The sequence below is a fragment of the Mustela nivalis genome (genome assembly GCF_964662115.1).
Source record: "Mustela nivalis genome assembly, chromosome: 3".
Lineage (NCBI taxonomy): Eukaryota > Metazoa > Chordata > Mammalia > Carnivora > Mustelidae > Mustela > Mustela nivalis.
The window spans coordinates 113,982,185-114,007,005 of NC_139022.1; the positions used below are offsets into that span (position 1 = coordinate 113,982,185).

General features: G+C 36.0%; 1 protein-coding gene across 2 annotated transcripts in view; it reads right to left on the minus strand.

The window, feature by feature from the left end:
- Positions 1–106: 106 nt before the first annotated feature.
- The window catches only part of SLC27A6 (solute carrier family 27 member 6), a 368,583-nt gene continuing 343,868 nt past the window's right edge, over positions 107–24,821 (minus strand). For both annotated transcript variants that reach the window (XM_082725821.1, XM_082725820.1), the window contains 6 exons: positions 17,435–17,629; positions 11,168–11,258; positions 7,769–7,967; positions 6,633–6,730; positions 4,979–5,109; positions 107–683 (listed from right to left, as the gene is read on the minus strand). In XM_082725821.1, the coding sequence (XP_082581947.1) occupies positions 507–683; positions 4,979–5,109; positions 6,633–6,730; positions 7,769–7,967; positions 11,168–11,258; positions 17,435–17,629 (891 nt within the window). In that variant the 3' untranslated portion in view covers positions 107–506. The remainder of the gene's footprint in view (positions 684–4,978; positions 5,110–6,632; positions 6,731–7,768; positions 7,968–11,167; positions 11,259–17,434; positions 17,630–24,821) is intronic.

The following is a 24,821-nucleotide window of genomic DNA, read 5'->3' on the forward strand; positions in this document are numbered from 1 at the left end:
GAGTTCAATAAGGGAGACAGGAATGTATGCATGAGGTCAGTCAGCTTTCTTGGACTGGAAGTTTACAGTTAAAATATCAGAAAAGAACCTCAAAACACATATTAATGAAGATGATTTTATTGAGTTATAGGACAGGGTGCATAAGAATAAAACATTTGAGCAAAATTTAACCATTTACTCAAAACTAAAAACTTTCAATAGTAAAAAGTACATTTGTAGTAAGTTTCTAAATTGTTAACTACTGATTATTTAGAATGTTTATGACTGAAGCAAATATTTAATTATGTAGTGAACCCCCAGATAGATAAAACAAATAATCAACTGAAGTTTGTCATGGTCTAAAGCAAATGAAAGTTCCTACTTAGAAAAAAAGTTGTTGCATATTAAGAAAACACAGCATATGTTAGTTAATATCCATTTCCTCCTCCTGTATCATGTTAAAGAATCAGACACTTTCCTCTCACTTCTCCTAAGAAAACATATGAAAACCCCATGTGTAAAAATTCTTAAAGTTTGACCTTCCCTAACACTATTTGATTATAAAGTTCTTCGGTCAGTGGAACATAAGATTTTTTCAAGTTATCCATGAAATAAAGTGGGTCAGAAATTTTCAATGGACTAAATCCTTCTTCCATCAATTGAAACTTCTTTAGTTTGAATGTCCCTGTTGTTTCCATCTTCTCCTACAAAGCAATTGTCAGAATTAGTGGAATCATTTAATATTATCTAAAATCTATAAACAGAATATTCAATTACAAGATAGACTGTAATATTTAATTGTAACAATTTTATATTCTGTGACCATCTCTCTATTTACTACTAATAATTTAACATCAGAAATTTTTTAAAATGCCCTCTAGAACAGTGGAATTTTTAGCTCAATTTACCTCTGAACTTTATTTAATATAGAAGAATTATGAAAATTGTCAAAAATTATAACCAACTATAGAAGCATCTAAAATACACAGGCTTATCTCTTTAATTCACTGTGAACACAACATCATGTACAGGAAATGCTATTAGACACCAAGAAGATAAAACCTCTGAAAGAGAACATTCCATTCCATAAGGCCAAGTACTATAAAGACCAGGAGTAAAAGATGATCTAAATCTTGGGTTCTCAAACTGTGCACCGAGGTGCTCTGTGGTACTTCTGTGAAATTCCAGTGTCTCTAAGGTGTATTTTAAATTTTCCAGGTAAACCCAGTGATACCTGTTGGTCACTGCTTGCTAACTACTAGCTCAAGGTAGTTCATACTTCCAATATTAGTTTGTGACACATTCTTTTCAACGATGCCATATCTTTGTGAAACAGGGTTTTCAGTGGTTGCTGTGATAAAAGGCAAGTACAGCTCCAAATCAATGTGCGACAAGAAATTAGGCTCTCCCTGTGCAGTCCAATCTAATTCCAAGGTTTGAGGAGTTGTACAATGCCCAATTTACATCTCTCTGGTAGTTGTGGTTGTCTAAAAATAATAGTATTTTTTGCCTTTCAATTTATATACACTATTTTTTTCAAAGAGGAATTAATTTGTTATATCTAAAAACTTAATGAATTTCTTTTGACCTAAATACTGAAGAAAAGAAAATTTAGGTATTTGGTGAATCCCAAATGCCACGAAAATACTGAGACTCTAGAGATGCCATGAATCTAGAAAGTTTAAGAAGCTCTCTGCTTTAAGGGATTTAAGAGATAAAGTGTATCTCTCTGTGACAGCTTCAGGCATGGAGAAGTAACCTGCTTTGAGTCAGATGACACAGCAAGGTCCTTATAAGGTTCTATGAGTCACCTGGTCATTTTTATTCATCCTTCTGGACTAATGCAAGACTCGTGGTCTCTCTGCACCCCCTTCCCTGATCTCAGCCTTTCTATCCCACCCTCTTCCCAACACGGTCATCACAGAATTAGATCTGGCTGTATGGAAACACATACTCTTTTTCTCATTTTTAGAAAATTAAAAACTCCCTGTATGTATAAAATTGATATTCTGCCTTACACACACACACACACACACACACACACACACACACACACACAGCTCGAGCGGCACCTGGGTAGCTCAGTTGATTGAGCTTCAAACTCTTTGATTTTGGCTCAGGGTCCTGGCATCTGGCCCCATCAGCTCCACATTCAGCACAGAGTCTGCTTGGGATGCTTCTCTCCCTCTGCCCTTCTTCCTACTCCACTTTTGTACTCTCTCCCCACCTCTCTCTATAATATGTAAATAAATAAAATCTAAATAAACAAACAAAAAACCCCAGCTCCATTATATGCTGTGTGTATTTCTACAGGTAAGGTTAATTTTATTTAGGTAATAAAAACCATTAGGTAATGGTTTAATAAGATCTCATCTAATTATACTATTTTAATTAACATTATTCTTATTCTAGCTAATAAAGAATATCAAAATTTTTAACTCCTATAAATAACATTTTGTAGAGTATCTTTATATATAACATTTGTTCAGCTTTGATTACTTTTTAAGGATACATTTCTGGAAATGAAATTACTAAGTCAAAATATATGTAAATTCTAAGAGCCCAATTATATATTTACCAACTTGTTTTCTAGTGAGGTTATAACAGTTTGTGTTTCCACAAGCAGAATGAAAGGATCAATTTAATTTAATTTCATCCCACCCATACTAAGTAATATCACATTAAAATTTTTTTTTCTTTTGTAAATTTAGGGTGCCTGGGTGGCTCAGGCAATTAAGTCTCTTTCTTTTTTTTTTTAATGTTATATTAGTCGCCATATAGTACATCATTAGTTTTTTTTTTTTTTAAAGATTTTATTTATTTATTTGACAGAGAGAGATTACAAGTAGGCAGAGAGGCAGGCAGAGAGAGAGAGGAGGAAGCAGGCTCCCTGCTGAGCAGAGAGCCCGATGCGGGACTCGATCCCAGGACCCTGAGATCATGACCTGAGCCGAAGGCAGCAGCTTAACCCACTGAGCCACCCAGGTGCCCCGTACATCATTAGTTTTTGATGTAGTGTTCCAAGATTCTTTGTTTACTTATAACTCCCAGTGCTCCAAGTGTCTGACTCTTGATTTTGGCTCAGGTTATGATCTCAGTGTCCTTTGAGGGAGCCTCACATAGGGCTATGGGCCCAGGGGGAGTCTTCCTGAGGATTCTCTCTCTCCATTTGCCCTTTCTCTACCCACCCCCAAAATAAATAAATCTTTAAAAAAATTTTTTTTGTAAATTTAGTAGCAAAAATAATCATTTTTTAAATTTTTGCTAAATGGATTTTGGTAAGATTTTGATTTTGATAAGATAGTTCTTTTATTTACTTTGTCAGAAGTGATTTAAAGTTTTGTTCTGCTTATATCGGATAATTTATTATAATTAATTTGTTAAATAAATATTGTTACTGCCAACTAAGTACAATGCATTGTACTAACTATAGCAAATACTATAATAAATGTAACAGTCACATTTCTATTTCTTTAGGTATTAAATGATGCTAAAACATTTTCTAAGTTTGTGTAAGACTGACTTAGATTTCTGGAATAGTTCTATGCCAAAATATTTCTTCTTCTTAATGAAAGTGAATTTTAAGTTGCCCTAGATAGGAAACGTGTTTAAGATACTATTTAAACTACCAACTGTCTACCCCATTAAAATATATTATTTGTAAGGTAGTATGGGGAAATTCAAGAGAGAACTAAATGTGATTATAAAAGGGAAACATGAGACATCCTGTGGTGTCAGAATTGTTCATATCTTGGCTGAAGTAATTGGTGAAGAAGCAATACAGATGATAAGAGTGTATAGATCTTAATACACACACACACACAAACACACACACACACACACAGGTAAAGCACAAAATTTAATAAGATGGGTAGATTGTATCAACATCAATGTCCAGGTTATAACAGTTTTGAAAAATAACACTGCTGGAGGAAATTGAGTAATTGCTACACTAAGGATCTTTCTCTGTGTTATTTCTTCCAATAGTATGACTACAACAATCTCAATAAAAATTTCAGTCGAAAATGTATCAATTCTGCTTCATACTTCTGCTTACCTTTGGCATTTCAGAGGACCGATAATTATGAAAATAATCTGAGACAATGTGTATGAGATCTCTTAAAATTATGTAAATGAATATTTAAAAATTATGTAAATGAAATATATATCTATGACAGTTCAAATGATGCATCCCTTTGACCAAGCCATGACAGGGCCATGAAGATGCTCAGCGAATGCTTGGAAGATGAATATGATGCTATCGATTGTTCTGCTAGGGATCTAAGAGTGATACGATGAATGTATCCAGAAAAGTTTTGTGATTGGATGTTAAGAGATAAGTACTTGCTTTGGGGACACAATATTAAATACACAAATGGCTGAATAAATGAGTGAGCAAATTCATCCAGTGGCTGAGCAAACTCTTCTTTTTACTGTATTTTATTCTAGCAACTTAACAAGAGAGTGCCCACCTCTCAAAACAAATAAACTGAGAATTCCTTAAAAGTATAGAGTTCCAGAGGAAGGCTGGACAGAATGAGGGTAAAAATTAAAAGCAGAATTGCTTAAAGCCAATTGCCTTTCAGTTCTGCATACATCCTCAGACACCTTGATGTCAGCCTGGTGGAACACAGTTCTAGGCACAGAGCACCAAGTGTCTTCACAAGGCTTGTATACAATGGAGTTTGGGCTTGCACCATTGCTGAGGTCTTGAGTGAAGAGGAAGAAAGCAAGTCTATAATTAGACTTAGACAAAGACACCCTAGCATTTCATCAAGTTCCCTTCTATAATTAGGCTTCAAATATGGCATAAATTAGCATCCCAATGCTTTTCATTATTCTTGAGGTTTTCTAATATAAATCAAATGCACACATTATCTAAAAGATAAAATATTATCTTGTAAATAAACCATCTCCTGGAATCCTGGTCTTGTAGTTAAGTTGAATCTTTAGTTAAGTAATATTACCTGAATTCTTAAAATTCAAACAGTAGAGTTACCTGAATTCTTAAAAATCGTGGGCAGGCATAAGCTGGTAAGAATGTTACAACTTGTTCATAAACCTTCTCCAAGTCCAGAGACTTATTTGGTCTTAAAGTAATAGAAGCCATTCCTGCTTTTCCTTCATAATCTGAGAAAAAAGTTTGAAATAGCATTAATTTTACAAGCACTAGGTGATTTTTAAAATGATTCTCTTAATCACATACTAATTATTGCAAATGGAGACATTAATCCTATCACAGCAGTAACAATGCAACAATAGTATAAATGAGTGGATCCCTTCCCGAGCATATGATCTATGTCCCAGAAATAAGTCAGGAACAGGAAAGGATACAGTCTATTCTTGACTGTCAACACTACACAAATGAAATAGATGGAATAGAAAACACCATAAATAACCCCCAGTTTGCATTCTACCACCATTAATATAAAATACCTGGAGGAAACACTTATTTAATGGTGAATTTATTCCAGACAAATATCCATGTTAAGATAAAAGGCAACATTGTTTTTAAATTTAAAAACCAGACTGGTCTTGAATTCCACAGATCACTTAGTGCTTATCATGCCATCTATGTGTTTTTTCCAGGGAAATAGTATAGACAACACTCAAGGTCTATTAGAGTAAACATCCCCTTCCTCTGCTCCTCATTTAAACACTCCCATCCCATTGTCCTGGGCACCTATAAACATTAGTTGGACATTATTTACACTTTTCAAAACAAAACAAAACAGCAAAGGAGAACAAGTATCCTATCATTTCATTTTGGTAACTTTTCTTTGTCATTTTCACCATCATGAGACAATCTTCATAGGCACATTTACAAAGATAAATGAAGCCAAAGAAGTTTTTAAATTATTTTTTATAAAGGTTCAACTTAAGGGGCACCTGGGTGGCTCAGTGGGTTAAGCATCTCCCTTGGGCTCAGGTCATGATCCCGGTATCCTGGGATCGAGCACCGCATCGGGCTCTCTGCTCAGCGGGGAGCCTGCTTCCCCACCCCTCCCCCCTTCCCCCTCAGCCTGTCTCTCTGCCTACTTGTGATCTCTGTCAAATAAATAAAAATAAAATCTTTAAAAAAGTAAAAATAAAAAGGTTAACTAGGGCTCCTCAGTGGCTCAGCTGGTTCAGCAGCTGCCTTTACCTCAGGTCATGATCCTGGGCTCCCTGCTCAGCAGCAAGTCTGTTTCTAGCTCTCCCTCTCCTTCTGCCCTCCCCCTACTCACGCATGCTCTCTCTCTCTCTCTCTCAAATAAATAAAATATTCAAAAAAAAAGATTCAATGTAATCACAAGTCAGTGTTACTAAACATTTAAACTAGCATGTGTTCCTATTTAGTGGCATGCATAAACTCTAGTCATAAAAGAAACAATAACAGACTATTGAAAAGCTGGAATTATTTTCAAGCAGTGAGTCATGGACCAGAATTTTCAAGCTTTACTTAAAAATACACACATCCATTAAAATTAAGTTGGTACTGGATGTGACCATGGCATTTGTTAGCCTGGTCTAGGGCATTACTTGCCAAGACAAGACTAAGATATATAATATATCAAAAAATGAAATGTCGAATTAGTAATATCGTTACAAAAGTAAAGAAAAGCAACACATTCTACTTTAAGAATTCTTCCAAACCTGAAATATACTCGTACCTGGCACGGTTACCCCATAGACGTTTGCCTCCTGTATAAAATCCAGCATTCCAATAACGTCAGCAACCTCTGTGGTGGCAACGTTTTCTCCTTTCCACCTAAATGAAAATCAAGTTCCAGTGAATGTACCTCTGTCTGAAGAAGTAGGTACCCAGTTTTAGCTTCAGTGCCTTGTGTTTGGTTCTGGGCAAGTCCAAGTAACCACACACAATGGCAGTTTTTGAAACAAAAGGCATTTCCAAGGAAGCACTTCACCTCAGTGAAGTCAACAAAAGCAGAATCATTGTTTTAATTAAAATTACTGTATCTGTGTTTAATTGGCATAAATCGATTACTATAAGATGTTTTTCTACAGTATATCATAAAAACAAAGGAATGATAATTCTTCTCTATTTTGAATTGTAATTACAATTAAGACATAACATTGCCTATCTCTAATGATAGAGTCAGAAAAAATGAAAGGAAAGTTCCAATTGTCTCTCAGGGTAGTGACCTTTAATTTCTAGGGGTTAACCCCTTTGGATCCTTTAATGCAAATGAATTATGGATTGAGTATATTCAATTAGAATGATTTTATACAAAGTAAGCCCGTAAGTTGTAGGAGAAGGTAAGGAAGTATGATTCATTTATCCATTCAAATATTTTTTTGAATGTCTCTTGTATGTCCCTCATTATTCCATAGTCATTGAGTAGTAAAGCAAAATCATTGAATAAGCCTAAAATAATCTTAAGGAATTAAGAAGGAAAATGTAAGAAAGGAAAATTTTGCTGTTTCATTGTTTTTATCATTCAGTCAAATATTAGACCAGACTTGACCAAACTGGTTTCTGTTTCAACTCTGCCATTTAAACATCACATCTGTCTACTTATCTTATATTCTTAAAAAAAGGAGCTCACTGATTTGGACCAAAATGATTCATTTAAATAATGATAAAAATTGACATCAACATTTAAATTAGGTTTAAATCTAGAAACAGATGGCCACTGAATTTTTAAATGGGGAGACATTACAGAGCTGAAAGCACTCTGTCTGCCCCAAAGGTACAGACCATGTGGTCTACAATCTTTCCACGGAGCCTTGCTTGGACATGGTTCACAATTCCAGAAGAAGCAGTATGACCCGTGCTATTTCGCACCTGAAAGTGTTGCCAGTACGGTCCCAGAAATAAAAGAAATTGTCCTGATCTTGCACCATTAAGTCTCCTGTGTTAAAGTAAACATCTCCCTTCTTAAAAACATCACAAAGCAGTTTCTTCTCTGTATGTTTCTTACTCCCGGCATAACCAAAGAAGGGATTCTTCTTTTTCACTCTACAAATGAGCAGCCCAGGTTCTCCTGGGAGAGAAAGGCACTTTTTGGTGACTTGATTAAAATTATTATTACACATATCATGCATGTACTTAGATTATATCTGACCAACACAACCAGTGTTGATATTCTTTCCTGGAACTTGATTTTTATTATATTTGATATTTACCCTGGGTGCCTGCATCCTGCATCCAACACACCCTTTCACAGACTGCCACCAACACAAACCACTTTGGAAAAACTAGCAAAAAGGAAAGCAAATGCAGGCAAAGGCACATTAAATTTATTTTACATCCTATCCTGGGTGGATAGACCGATCCATAGATTCAAGTTCCATAGATTTTAACACTGATAATAATGAAACTATATAAATAACCATAATAATAATTTTAGTAAGATTATGATAGTAGGAATATTTATCAGGCTTTTACTATGCAGCAAGCCCCATGAGTCCCTTGCAAGTGTCATCCTATATATTCTTCACAGAAATCCTTTAAAAATGATAATTAAAATCCTTATTTCACAAGGAAGGAGCCATGGCTCAGAAGGGTCAAGTAAGTTACTGAAGTCCAACAATGTTGAAAGGAATGAACCTAGAACTCAAATTCAAGTCCTTGATTTCACAACAAGGTTTCTGTTCAATACTATCTCAGATCTAGAAGGTAATAGAAGCTTAAGAAAATGTTTTATTATTATAGGATGTTATGTAGAAATCCTCAATGGGCAAGAGATGAGGCATGAAAGTTATTAGTATTCTTTATATGTAGACACATTAACTGAAACAAATTTTCAATCAGATTTACTCAAATTAATCAGGATTTTGCCCAGCAAGCTGCAAGATAAAAATCTGCTTCTACAAGAAGTGTGGAAGACAAAGGGGAGCAGCAATCACTGTCCCAGAACATCCCAAGGCCATTGTTGACATGGTTTGCCCCCCTGTAAACAGAGGCAAAGTCCACATGACTACTCAGATGGGGTTAATTCCAGAACACTATAAACCAATTATGTCATTTTAACATTATTCAATGTTCATTGCTCCCACTCCTGCTGGACATCCTGGCTTCCACAGGCACATATGCCATTGGTCAAGCCAAGTCTGGTTGGCTACTGCAGAGGCCCCTCATTTCACTGTCATCATGGACACCTTCATCATCAGTCATCACCATTGTTATACTTCCTGAGTGCTTTCTGGGAACCAGTCACTATTCTGAGTGACCGTATTTATCTGATTCTCATCACAAACCTGTAACACAAGCCCTCAAATCATCTTCATTTTACAGTAAAGAAACCAAGAAAGAATAGTAATTTGCCCAATGTCATACAGTTACCAAATGTGGGAGACGGGCTTTGTTTTTGGAGCCTCAGGCTCCATGCTGAGATAAAGACTCAGATGCTTAACTGACTGAGGCACCGGGGTGCCCCTGGTTTTTGCCCTTGGTTTTTATAAACCAAGTTCATCTGACTCCAAAGCCTGTCCTCCAACACATATTCCTTCAGTTACATTCCCTCTATTGCAGAAATTTCCAAGCCTCTCATATTCCCCTTAAAATTTATATTCTTTGTTTTTCTTAAGACACAGGTTGACAGTTTCTTCCCTGACAAATTAATTATTGCAAATGCTTAAAAAGATCATAGTATTCTTCATCTACCTATTCCAGGCAAATGTATGCAAGCTACAGTATCATTAATGGAAAAAATATTGAGTAATTTATAATGAGATTCACAGAGCACTAAAGCAAATGTTTGGGGAACAATTCACTTTTTTTTTTTTTTTTTTTAAGATTTACAGATTTATTTACTTATTTTAGAGAGAGAGAGAAAGAGTGCAAGCACAAGTCAGGGGAGGAGTAGATGATGAGGGTAAGAGCGAATCCTCAAGCAGACTTCCACTAAGTGAAGAGCCCAAACAGGGCTCAATCCCAGGATCCTGAGATCATGACCTAAGCCAAAATCCAGTCAGCCGCTTAACCGACTGAGCCACGCAGGTGCCCAGGGACAATCTGCTTTTTTAAGAAACCCTGAGTTTGTACAAGCAGTTCTGAAACTCAAGTTCCAATGTTGATACTGTCCTAAATCCAATAAATAAAACACACCGGGAGTGCATGGTTGGCTTAGTCAGTAGAGCATGAAACCCTTGATCTTGGGATTGTGAGTTTGAGCACCATGTCGGGCGCTTAGATTCCTTAAAAAAAAAAAATAAAATCTTAAATAAACAAAACAAAATAAAATACACTAGAAAGGTGTGAATAAACAAAGTTCTTTACAATCTTTTTATAATTGGCTTTTCTCTTGGATACAGCTTACAGATCTGAATTAGGGGAAGATATTTGATAAATGCTCTTAGGTTTGAAATTTAGAGGACACGGCAATTTGTTTTTTAATAGACAAGGCTTATATTCTTTCCAAGCTTCCAGCTACCAAAACACACAAACAAGCCAGGTTTGCAACCTTTATCTCCACATTTGAAGTTAAGATTTAAATGAATTCATCTTTGAAATGTAGCCTAAGCATATTCTGAAAAAAGTAAAAAGTAATTTTGGCCTGATTTATCCAGCCTGAATCTCTAAACAATTCCAAGTGCACATATCTACATTGAAATCTCTAGACTGATGCAGCAGCAAGTTAATTGTCTAACCAAAAATTATCAGAAACAATATCTTGGTGGAGGAGGGGAGTGAGATGGAGAAAAGCAGCAGGTAGGTAGCAAACCACATGCCAGGCTCTCTGTGGGACTTTCCATACATCACCTCATTTAATGGTCAACAAGAACCTCACAAAATAAATATTGTCAACTCTACATATGAAGAAAATGAGTCTCAGCTCGAGTGGCCTGCCCAAAGTTGTATATTTTCTAAGGATGAGAGCCCAGATATAAATGTAAGCCTGCCTGACTTTCCATTATACCTAGAGTGATAACTAAGGCATTCTTTTATACATTTTATCTTGGTGATAGAGGACATTAGCACTACTGTTATAACTAGAAGAGTGGATCAGGGAAAAGGGATCCCAGTAATAATCCATTTTAGATTTTAGTAACTGACCATCCAAGTGGCCCAATTGGGATCCCTAATACCTAATAATGAAACTATTCTACCTGCATTGAAATTCCAAATAAATCTCATCACATATCCATAACGGCTATTCTTTCTTCTCTAAATTCAGTAGTAATTAAATAGAAATTCAGAAACTTTTGCCTGAAAAGACATGGTCAAATGCAAGAATCTTACCTTTCTTCACACGAATACACCAGCCCTGTTCATTTCTAATGGGTTCATCTTTCTGAAAATCATACTTTAGCAAGTCATAACTGAAAAGAAGCTGCAAAAATAAAATTCAACAAACAACAAAAACAATAACGAAATACTTATTTGTGCAGTGACATCTACTGGTGGCAGAGTTTATGTTCAGGCAACTGAAATAAAGAATTAGAATGCAGATTTACGAAAAAAAGTAAACTATCCTGATAAAAATTAAATACATATTTGAAAATCAAAACTGAAGGCATTATTAAAGAGCACTTATATGATGGCATTTACTTACATTTCATTTTATGTTGCACATTACCTTAGCAAAACATTAATTTTATTCTTGAATGAGCAGTATCAAACATCCCGGTGCTCAGTCACATACTCTACTAACTCTAGCTAAAAGGAACACTTCCTGCTTTCTTCTTTTTTTTCAATCATTCAAAAATATCCCTTCGGGGGCACCTGGGTGGCTAAACTGGTTAAGCATCTGAATTTTGGTTTCAGCTCAAGTCATGTTATCTCAGGGTCTTGAGATCCAGCCCCACATGCTTGGGATTCTCTCTCTCCTCTCCCTCTGTCCCTCTGTTCATGCTCTTTCTCAAATAAATAAATAAATAAAATTTTAAAAAATCCCCTGAAAGTTTTAATAAAACCAAAGTTTCAACTACACAAAGACAAGAATTTCATTATCTGTTTTTAAATTATAATCCCCTAAAAAAGGGATCAGATGCTTATTTGACTTTGAACTTTTCCCCAAGCCTTTCACCTTTATTTCCCTAAACTAACACTCAGTACTTCTGTGCTGTGAGATAGCAAATTTGTTAGAACATGCTCATCAAGTTGGGAAACAAGCTAGTTGGACATCTCTCCTTGTCCCCAAATATTTCCAGCTTTCCTGCTCCTGTCATGTCCACCTATACACTAAGAGGTGATTCTGGGAGGAAAAATTGAAGATTGGTTCAACCCCACCCCTTCCTTTTATATATAAGAAAACTGATGTTTTGCCAGTCAATTAGACAAGCTATCTTATTAAGGTGAACTAGAAACAGTCATCTAAAAATATAGAAAAAATAATAAGGAAGAACACATAGAAGAGAGAAAGACAAAGAGGAGGAGGAACAAAGTGAATAAATATATAACAAATAAGTGGGAAAAGATGAATAAAATTAATGGGGTGCCTGGGTAGCTCAGTCATTGGGTATCTGCCTTCAGCTCAGGTCATGATCCCGGGGTCCTGAAATCGAGCCCTCAGTCGGGCTCCCTGCTCCGTGGGAAGAGGCCTGCTTCTCCCTCTCCCATTCCCCCTGCTTGTGTTCCCTCTCTCACTGTGTCTCTCTCTGTCAAATAAATAAATGAAATCTTAAAAAAAACTATTAAGACTATATAAAGGAATGCATTTGACAAGCATCATTACAAGTGTGTTTAAATTGATAGGGAGAAAGGTAGGAAACTGAGTAATAAAATAATATATAAAAATGATACCACACCTTTTTAAGCAATTAATTTAATTCCCTTGAATTTAACCAAAGAAAATGGAACCGAAGTTAAATTATGTGTTTTTTTATAAAGAGAGAAATCAGTCCCTGTGGCATCAAGAATTTAACCTTAACCCCAGTTTAACCAGGGGTCTGGCTTTCACTCTCAGCTTCTGGGAGATTCTCTCTATGCCTTGCAATGTTATGGTCAACAGGACTCTATGTGTTAGCCTAAGGGCTTTTGGCATCCACATAGTGACAGTATGGTTCAGATTGAGTGTCTCTGAGCCACATGAATAACATGATGTGGGGTGGGGACTTTGGGTCTCCCAGCTTGACCTTCTGAGGGATTCGGGAAAGAGGTCAGCCTCACAAGAAACCAAATAGAGTTAAATGATGGAGCTGCAAAGAAGACTGCAGACACCAAGGCTGGTGAGCATCCCTAGCTGGCAATACTCTGTGTACATGGTCACATGTCAGTTCCAGGAGAGTAATGCCATCCTGACTGCACATGAAAGGACCCTTAAAAGTCTTGCATTTGGTGCCCTTTTGATTCTGCCCTATTGCTTCTCCCTCCATCTGATTTTAATCCATATCCTTTAGATGTAATAATAATAATGACAAGTGTAACAGCTTTTGGTAAATTTTGAGTACTCAGCAAATCATCGAACCCCAAGTGGGTTGTCGGGTCTTCAAAACTGGCAAGTGCTGTGAGAAGTGACGATGGTCTCATGGAGATTATTGCACTGCTGGTTAAATTTCCTGGTCCATAAAAATTGCCTACTTTTAAGATAATAAATAAGTTTACAGACATTTGAAGGTATCTTTTTATTAAATCCTTTTATGTATTTACATAAATATGGGAAGATGAGAAAATTAGTACCTGTATTTCCTCCTCTCCTCCCGCCCAATTCCCATCATAGTTAGCACTGTATTTTTATATTTTCAGGATTGATACTGCCATCCCATCTATAAAATAATTTGGAGTTCTTCAATCTTCCGTATTTAAATGGATTCAATCAAACCTTTTAACTGAAGGCGATTTCTTCATTTCTAAAATCTTCTTTCTCTTCAGGTTGACTGGATATTTCCACTGAGTGAATTTTATAAAGATGTATGATGTTTTTATACATATAGGGGCATTGTATTCTCTGAATTCTTAAAATTTTGAGAACATCTCTTTGTTGCCTTTTTACTCAAAGAACAACTCAGTCAGAAGTAAAATTTTTAGGTGAATACCTTCCTTACTTTTTTATTTTTCCTGGCTTTGAGTGTTTAGTTCTTGTTTTAAGAGATGCCTGAGATGATTCCCATCTTCACCCTACACTTTGTACAACATTTGTTTTCTCCTTATGGTTCTTTATGTTCAGTAATTTTACCAGTATATATTTTTCTGATGGTCATTCTGTACTTTTTTCCCCCCTAGAACATAGGGTGCTCTTTTGCTAAAGATTGAAGTCTTTAAGGAAGTTTTCCTCTATTAGGTTTCAAATAAATTTTTTTCTTTTTGATCTTTTTTTTTTCTTGCAGAAACACCAGTTAGTGGATGTCAGATGATTGTATATGTTTTCTAAATCAATATTTCTCATTTATTTTATATTCTTATTTGTTTATTCTTTTTATTGTGTTTGTGTGACTTCTTAATCCCAACCATCTAGCTCCCTAACAATGTTTAGAGCCTGTAATGTGGTGTTCATCTCTGCAATACTTTCATTCTTAGACCCTTTTATTTTTCTCCTTTGAACTGAGTGTGTCTACTTTTCAACTCCTTTTGTTAATTTATATTTCCCTTGTACTTTCATATCTTTTGAGCTCTTATTTCTTTTTAAAAGATTTTATTTACTTATTTGTCAGGGAAAGAGAGAGAGAGAGAGAGAGAGAGAGCGCACAAGCAGAGGGAGCAACAGGCAGAGGGAGAAGCAGGCGCTCCCTGAGCAGGGAGCCTGATGTGGGACTCGATCCCAGGACCCTGAGAGTATGACCTGAGCTGGAGGCTGAGGCTTAAGGGACTGATCCACCCAGGTGTCCCACTGAGCTTTTATTTTATTTATTTTTAAACACTTTATTTACTTAATTGACAGACAGAGAGGGAACACAAGCAGGGGGAGCAGCAGAGGGAGAGGGAGAAGCAGGCTCCCACAGAGCAAGGAGCCTAAAGAGGGGCTTTGGGCTCCATCCTAGGACCCTACGATTAAGACCTGAGCCCAAGGCAGACGCTTAATGACTGAGCCACCCAGGTGCCCCTGAGCTTTTATTTTTAAAAAGAATGTTATTGTAATTTTTTAATCTATGGGAAATTATTTTACTAAATATTCCCTGGTCATTTTATAGGGCTTATCATTTTGCTGTGTATTTGTATTTTTTGGTCAGCTTTTATTAAGACTTCTTTTCTTTTTTCAAGTTTTATTTCTTCTAGGGATTTCATGTTTGTTCTCTCCCAATTATATCATCCCTAGGTGTAGAAAAGGAGAAGCCAGTCTATAACTGTGAGTTGGGTTTGTCTCTCAAATCAGTCACAAAATTTTCAGTATTTGCTCTGGGGGCTTATATGGCACACATTCCCTTCGGCTATATACATTTAAATGGTAAGTATGGCACACAGGAAGGACATGTGGGATGCAGGAACTTTGTGTTGATGCCTCATCTTTTCCCTTTTTTATTAACAGCCTACCTCTGTTTAGATGTTGATTTGTCTGTGAAACAGTAGGGGGAAGCTTCCATTAGGTTTAAGTTTTTGAGAGATGGACTTATCAGATCTCTCCACATGATTATGAAAGTTATTGGTCCAAATTTTTCTGGTGACTTGGTATATAACAAAACAATAATATATGTATACTACAATAATAATGAGAAAAGATATAACTGAATTCATATGATACCAGGTATAATTCTTTTTCATTTCCAAAATGAAATAGGTTGAAAATCAGAAGTTTTCCAAATAAATTGGGGACAATGACTTCTTGCTTTATTGACAGTATTACAGTCAGGGAATTTAAGATGTTATAAAATTATAATGAGGTCAAGTCAGTAATGTAAAATACAAATCTCCTTCATGTACTCTTGTTGGATGACTACTAGGGAATGACTCAGCTTCACTAAGAAGCTTTAATGCGAATATGAAATTCTTAATGGAACCAGTGCAATGAATTGAGAAAATTAACTGTAAGGACTGAAAAACTCAATAAATATCAGCACTTACTTTCCCCAAATTACTTTTCAGAATGCAGCAGCATTTCTGAGAGGTCAATAAGACCCTCAAAATCCCAGAGTCTATCATAAAAGTAGTTTGCGCCTTCTCTAGGTTCCAAACACGAGATAAATTTACACCAGCTTTGACCTTATTTCTTTACTTTCTAAAAAGTATATGTCTCTCTCTCCTGATACTTCTCACTAAATGTTTATTTTGTGTTTCTTTAATTTTTGTTTTTGATTAGTTCCTTATTTTTATTTTTTTTTTTAGTTTATTTCAGTTGCTTTTTAATTAACCCCCAGAAATGGATATTTAGCTCACAAATTTTAAACCACTCTTACGTAGGTCCAATGTTTTGAAATATAACATTTTAATTTTGATTCAGCTCCCATTATTTTTTTTAGATTTATTTTTATTTACTCACTTGAGACAGAGAGATAGCACAGACAAGAGCCTGAGCAGTGGGAGGAACAGAAGGGGAGAGAGAGAGACAAGCACCAGTAGACTTTCTGCTAAGTGTGGAGCCTAAGCATGAGATCCATCCCACAACCTGAGATCATGACTTGAAGCCAAAATCAAGAATCAGCTGATTATACCAGCCGGCGCCCCATCTCAAATTATTTTTCAATTTCAATAATGATTTTTTGTCCACTCATAGAAACTTACAGATATTCTATCACCCAATATATAGATGACCTGTCATTTAAAAGATTTATTTCTACCTTAATTAAACTGCTGTCAGAGAACATAAGCCATATTTAATCCTCTGAAGTTTGCTGAAATTCCCTAAGTGACCCAGTAATCTTTGTGAATATTTCATAAGTGCTTGAAAAGAAAGGATATTCTGCATTTTTTAGATGCAGTATCCTATAAATGTCTGTTAGTTCAAGTAACTTGTTACTGCATATTCTATAACATTGAAGGTTCTTTTTTTGTTTGTTCTAACAAAAACTGAAAGAGCTATAATACAATATCCTACTATGATTCTGGAGTTGTTTATTTCCACTTGAGTTTATAAACATTGTGCTATATAAATTTAGAAACTATTTTCTTTAATTTCACTTTTATTCTTTAAAAATTATTGTTCAGTGTAAGCTTTATGTTGACAATTACTTTCTCCAAAGCAGGTCAAGACCTGAGCTGAAGGCAGAGGCTTAACCCACTGAGCCACCCAGGAGCCTCAGAAACCTATACATAATTTTTATGTGATATAAAAATGAAGTGTAAGCAGAAACACTGGATTGAAAAAACTCAGGAAAAATGGAAAGAGTCAAAATGACATGTATCAGAAACTTTGCTTGTTTTTTATATATTATCTTATTAACTTTGAAGACAGAACAAAAAACACTTGGGTATCATTATCCCCACATTATACAGGAAAACCTGGGAGACAGTTGAGGTTTTTATAACCTATGGTTCACCTAGAAGCTATGACTTTATAGACGTTCTCAACTTAAAAAAGAAAAAAAAAAAGAAAAGAAAAAGGAAAGGTGATTGTATTTACCGTAATTTATAAACAGGAAGTCTAGAAGAGAGGTAAACTGACCTCATTATATTTATGAAGGAAAATACTGTACTTACTTTGTGAAAGAAGTTTGTTCTCCCAACGGATCCTATTTTTCCAGTGTAATTCATGAAACTAATGTTTCCTTCAGTAGCTCCATAAAGCTCACACATCTTAATATTTCCAAATCTGTCTAAAAATTCCCTCCATACATCACTCCGTACACCATTTCCAACTGCCAAACGCACTTGATGATCTTTTTCACCTTCTCTCTGTTAGAAGAAAAGATTTTACTTGTAATTTATTATTTCCAGTTCTCCATTCTTTCTTTCATTACTATGATTTTATTGGTAAATATCCAGAAGTAAGTTTGCACATATGCAATAATGAAAGGGAAGTAAAAAAAAAAAAATCACGTTTAACTGTTGCTGAACCATGTACAATAGCTAATGAAACTAACACTGGCCTAGAATAATATAGCTTTTATTACCCCATACCTGGTAAAAGATCTTTACCTTCCAGATTACGAAAGCCTTATTTTAGTAGAGATCAGGTAAGGAAGAAAGCATATTTCAGGGAAAAAAGCATTACTTTTAAAAAAGTTGTAAAAAATATACTTGAGTTTGTACTCTTAGCTCTACTACTTATTGTCTATATAACTTTGCACTAAAAGGTTGAATACCATTGCGATTCTCCATTTATTCACCTGTAAAAATGAGAATACCTCTCTCATCCTGCCGTATATAGTAAACCCAGGGCCTACCATAGGATGAACGATACACTGATATCCATCTAATCCCTATAATATTTGACTTGCAAATATTATGTCAACTGCTTATAAATATTATTATTTTTCATTGTGTTATGTTAGTCACCATAAGTACATTAGTTTTTGATGTGGTGCTCTAAGATTCATTATGTATGATACCCAATGCTCCATGCAATACATGCCTTCCTTACTACCCATCACCAGGCCCTATGACCTGGCAATTATAAATAATATTTTTAAATATGCAAGGACAGAGGAAAGGGAACCCTTGTGCTCTGTGGGTGGGAATGTGTATTGGTACAGCCACTGTGGAAAACAGGAGAGAGGTTCCTCCAAAAATTAAAAATAAAACTCCCATGTGATCTAGCAATTCCACTTCTGGGCACTTATGTGAAGGATAAGTGGAAAAGATATTTGCCCCCTACCCCCGCCACGTTCACTGCAGCATAAGTTAGTACCCAGGACACAGAAGCAACTCAAGTGCCCACTAACATATGAATGGACAAAGAAATTGTAGTACACACACACAGACACACACACACACACAGAGTGCGATATTACTAAGCCAAGAAAAGGGAAATACTGCCATTTGCAACAGCACAGATGGACCTTGAGGGTGTTATGCTTAATGAAATAAATCAGACAAAGACAAAGACCATATGATTTCATGTATATGTGAAGTCTAAAAACAAAAGCAAAAACAAAACTCAAAATAATCTCCAATGTAAAGCTCACTGATATAGACAACAGAGTCAAGGAGTGGGGTGAGGGTGAAATGGGTAAAGGAGATCAGAAGGTACAAAATTCCAGATATAAAATAAGTCAGTCATGAGAATATTATATATAGCAAGGTGAGTACAGTTAAAAATACTGGGCTGAATATTTGAAAGTTGCTAAGAGTAAATCTTAAAAGTTTCTCCACAAGAAAAAGAAATTTATAGCTATGTGTGATATTAGACATTAATTAGATTAATTTTGGTGATCATTTTGCAATATACACAAATATCAACATTATCTTATACACCTAAGACTTACATAATGTTAAATGTCTATTATATTTACCAAAAAAAACTGAGTAAGAATATAGTATGAATTAGAGTAAGAAGATACTATAAGTATAGTTATGATAAATCCATGATTGCCCGAGTGACTCCCATCCTTGCGAAAAATAATTATAAAATTAACAAGAAATAATAATACATCAGCAACAATAAAAATCAATATCCCTGACACTTATAATTAAAAATACACAACTGAGGTGAACAAGGGGAAGTGAACCATGAGAGACTATGGACTCTGAAAAACAATCTGAGGGTTTTGAAGGGGCGGGGGGTGGGAGGTTGGGGAACCAGGTGGTGGGTATTGGAGAGGGCATCGATTGCATGGAGCACTGGGTGTGGTGCAAAAACAATGAATACTGTTACGCTGAATAGAAATTTTTAAAAATGATTAAAAAAAAAGAAAACCCACAACTGAGCACATTCTTTATCTCAGTTCCTTCTCAGTCTTAAAAGAAAGGTTTTAATCTATTAACTCAGTGGAAAGGGCTGGCATAAAGACCTGCAGGTGGAAACACAAAACATGCTCTGAGGTGTTACGGAAACAGCAAAAAGAATGAGGAAGGTAGAAGGCTTGGTTGAAAATGTCTAAGTAGTCCCTGCACCCTTAGACATTCCAACATAGACAATTTATCTGGGTGTCTGCCCTCGCTACGTGTTTGTTATACAGATACCAGAGACTAACTTTCTGGAGAAGTCCATCCAGACAGTCACCAGTCTGGGGTTGAGGAATCTACTGAAGACAGTAGTGTTACAGAAAAGTATGAATACTAAAGGGTGAGATCATTAAACTCTTCTGCTCTGATCTCAGAGCAAAACTAATCTGTAGTGACAGAAATCAGAATACTGTTCACATTTGGTGGGACAATGGCTGATTCTTGAAGCTATCCAGGGGGATGGTCTTCAAGAAAAAAAATAAACAAGGGTACCTGGTGGCTCAGTTGGTTAAGCAACTGCCTTTGGCTCAGGTCATGATCCCAGAGTCCGGGGACCAAGTCCCGCTTCAAGCTCCCAGCTCCATGGGGAGTCCACTTCTCCCTCTGAACTTCTCCCCTCTCATGCTCTCTCTCACTTTCACTCTCTCTCTCTCAAATACATAAATAAAATCTTTTTATTTTTAAAGAAAAAATATAGGGGTGCCTGGGTGGCTCAGGGGGTTAAGCCTCTGCCTTTGGCTCAGGTCATGATCCCGGGGTCCTGGGATCAAGCCCCACATCGGGCTCTCTGCTCAGCAGGGAGCCTGCTTCCCTTCCTCTTTCTCTGCCTGCCACTCTGCCTACTTGTGATCTCTCTCTCTCTCTCTCTCTCTGTCAAATAAATAAATAAATAAATAATCTTTATTTAAAAAGAAAAAAAAATAAACAGAATTACTTAAAAATACTCCAAGTGCTGTTAAATCATAATGAGAAATTTCAGCTTCAATGAAGAGTTTGAGAGTATTTCAATACTAACTCATTTAGATCCTAATTCATTGGGTATTTATAAAGCCAAATTTTCTAAGAAGCAATTATTAGAAATGAAAAGTTGAAAAAATAAAATGGTAATGATCTTTTAATTACATGATATGCCTCAGCTGTGAATAAAATGTACATATTATAATTTCTTTATAATAACTTTTAAAAACCTGATTATCAGGGTAATTATATTGGTGCCAAAGAGGAAGAAGAAACAATCTATAAGAATATGTGAGGAGAAAGCCAGGTAGATGACAATTAAAACTAAAAAATCAAAAAATTAGTAACATACATATTTTATTGAGAAATATATGACTAGATAACAACCAGAAATATGTTAAAATAATGAAGGGGGTTTACTTCTAGAGATCAAGTATTGACAGCAAGGGGTTACCTTTATTCTGAGAGTACTATTTGTTTTTTTTTAAACTATAGAATTCCTTATTTGATAAAATAAAAATTAAATTAAAAGAATAAACTAGGAAGCAAGCAAGAATGTGGATATATTGAAAATAAGACTCCAAGCTGCTGATTTCTTTTGCCCCGCATCAAAAGGGTTGAAGGTAAACATTCTGCAGACAGAGAAAAAAACTCACTCAAGATACAAGCAGCTCCTTTCAAGACAGAGGAGCAGCTGTGTACTGATTCCCACCTCCCATGGGCATGTTGGATATGGCCAACCTGCCATGGATTTCATTCTTGGATTTTCTGCTATAATTTTTCTGTACAAGATAGTAGTGCTGCTAATCTTAGGGTTTATTCTGCTTGAACAGAGAACAATCTTTTGTATAGTGTAGCTCTTGGATGCTTTCCAGGTCAGAGATGAGTCTCAGCAAGTATCATTACTTATAAAATGTGTTGCGCACTCCAGAAAATAGTAAGAAGGTGTTTATAAACCAAATTCCACAGACTTTAACCTGTGTGTGCTACAGCCAGACAAGCTTACTAAATGAGGCTAAATATTCATCCAAAAATGATTGGACTGATAGAGAAAATTGTATTATCAATACTAGGGTAAGGCTTTTGTCTAAAAACATCAAATCCACTTATGTAACTCTTAAGATATCTTTATTTTATGGTCTTCCCTTTTATTTTACTTTTTAAATTTATTTACTTGAGAGAGAGAGAGAGAGAGCGCGAGCATGTGGTCAGGGGGAGGGCAAGAATCCTGAGAGTCCCTCCTGAGCACAATTCCACTGGTGGATCTATCCCAGGACCTGAGATCACAAATTGAGCCTAAATGCAGACTCAGACCCTTAACTGACTGAGCCACCCAGGCACCACTGGTCTTCACTTCTGAAACAAACCCAGAAGATTATGCTTTGAGGGGTATGAGAAAAGATGAACTGATTCATTTTTTACTGTTACGGGAAAAAAAGAGGTGTATTTCTTTTGATTTTGAAATGCATGCACATCATAGAAAATTTGGAAAGCATGGGAAAGTTTTAAAAGGGATTAAAAAATCTGTAATCTTACTACACCAACATTATTTTCATAGAACCATGTATGTAATGAAAAGTTATAATCATACAGCATTCGAGCTACATATCCTTCTTTATTAATATTATATTCTGAACATTATCCTAAGATATTGCCTCTTAAGTGTCAAAAACAGGATTTTTCAAGTGTACAATTTATATACTATGACCTATTTTTGGATAATTACCTTGTTTTCCAATATTCACCTATATAAAGAAACCTGAGTGAACATCCAGTCTATAAATCTTTGCAGCTCATTCAGATAGATCCCTCCAAGAACATAATAGTTATCAATTTTTATGATTTTGTTGCCAAAATTATTGTATAGAAAGGACATCTTATTTACATCATACTTCTTCAATGTATGAACTAAGAATTCTTTTAATTTAAAATGTTAATTTGGTAAGAACACACAGAATAATCTTTTTTATAATTAAATATATTATTCTTCTCTTTGGCTAATATTTTTACTTACTTTGTGATTAAAAATCTCCTTTCCCATCTAACATAAAAAAAAAAAAACAACAGACTATCTTCTTCTTTACATTTAACAATTATATTCATCTAGAATTAAATTTGTGAGAAAAGTGTAACTTTTAAAATTTCACATAATGATATGTCTCATTTAAGGCCAATTCAGATAGAGATGCAACGTGAGAGACATTCACAGAGACGTAGAGAAACCCACGCACTAAGTGAGATGAAGAGACAAAAGTGCAAACACAGGGATGGATGCTTGCTCTTTCTTGCTTGATCTTGCTCTCTTTTATTCTCTATCCCCTCACCACACATCCTCTCTCTCTCTCTGTCTCACTCTTCCCCCACCACACACACACAGAGGGTGTGAGACAGAGTTAAAAAAAAAAAAAAAGATAAACTAGATAGAGACATACTTGAAGAAAGAAAGGTGCACACACAGAGACACGCAGTTGTATACTGAGACACAGAGATACAAGCAAACAGAGAAGCAAACAAGCAAAAATAAGTGAGATAGAAACACACAGAAAAAGGAGACAAACGCAGAAATCCACAGGGTGCAGGACAGGAACAAAAAACATGTTTGCAGCCCAACAGCAGGAGAAAAAGGAGTGGATATGTTTGAGCCCCCATGTTCAGGTTACTGTACTTTCTCATTTTAATCACCATGACAACCCTAGAAAATAATACGCATCATCCCCATTTTGCACATTGGGATATGAAGTTCAGGTCCAAGGTCACAGGCATGAAATAAGACACAGAATTCGAACACATTAAAATGAAAGTGCTATGTGGGCAGGGGCTGTAGCCTGTTCTCTCCTCTGTGGTGCTCCATTGCTTAGGACAGTACATGGTGCATAAAAGATGTTCACAACATACTTGTGGAAGGAAGAAAGAAAGAGAGGGAAGGCAAATCAAAGAAAGAAAGGGAGAGAGGAAGAGAGGGAAGGAAGGAAAGAAAGGGAGGAGAGGAAAAAAAAAGCTCAAAACCCTGCAAAGCCCATGTTCTATTTTCCCAAGTATTTCCCCCAAGATTTTAGGAATAGAAAGCAATCAAAACATGAATTTATAATTCAGTAGTCAGTGCTTAAATGTTTATAGACTTGCATGCGTGTGCACACACACATACACACACAGAGTAAGCCATTTTACAATACACAGAAAGTACTCATTTTTATCTCCAGACATTTAAGCTCCCATTTGAAATTTAAAAGAGAGTCTGCTGGATGAGTCACACCTTTTAATACAGAGATGCCACAGTCCCGGGTTTCAGTAGAGCAGTGTCCCTTTGCCTTTTAGTATCATCCACCCAAACCAATGTGGACAGACCATGTCCATACCAGGACAAGACTCACCCCCAGTGGACCAAGGCTCCTGTTTCGTCAAAGCGTTCTCAGAGGAGGAGCCGTTTTCCAGCTGCCAGATGCCAGGCAGTGTTGAACTATAGCTTCCTCCTCCTGAGCCATACATTCACATACTCATTTGCTGAAATGCACAGGCCTCTAACAATGCCCTCCTAGAAACAAAGTCTTTTTCTTCCAGAGCACGGGCTTAATCCTACCCAGAAAATCAAAAACACAGCCAAGTTAAATGCTCTTCATATGCCTATGAAAAGTGTAAGTCTGAAGGTTCTGCTTACATACAGGTAATTTTATATCAACCTTGATTTCTCAGAAACAAAGCATGTTTGTTGACAGACAGAGACACAGAAAAGCAGTATGAATTAACAGTGAAAACAAAGGGGCAAACCATTTCTGCCTTCCGAAACTATCTGTCTCGGGTAACTAGCTGCTTAATGTGCAAAACAGAAGTATGGTCTAATTACTAAAGGATCACTGGAAATTCATAACAGCATATGATAGGGCTTATGACCCTTCCATCTTGATTCTACTTAAGACCTCTTTTTTTTTTTTTTTTTTTTCTAAAACCCACTGATAATCACACATGCACATGTGTCACACCAACACACCCCACAGGGTAAGAATAACTATATTCCAACAGTTTGCTGCCTTCACAGATACTCCAATATCAATATATTGAAAAAAAAAAAAAAGGCAGCAAGCCAGCGGGGTATTACAGAATGGGTACCAAGTAACACTAAATGCAAACACATTGTCAGAGAAAAAAAATAAAAGGCATAAAATAGCAAAATTTCTTCTACTGCAGCAGGAAAGGAATGGGGGGGGGGCAGGGTGGAGGCCTCTTTTGAGAAAGAGCCAGAGAGTAT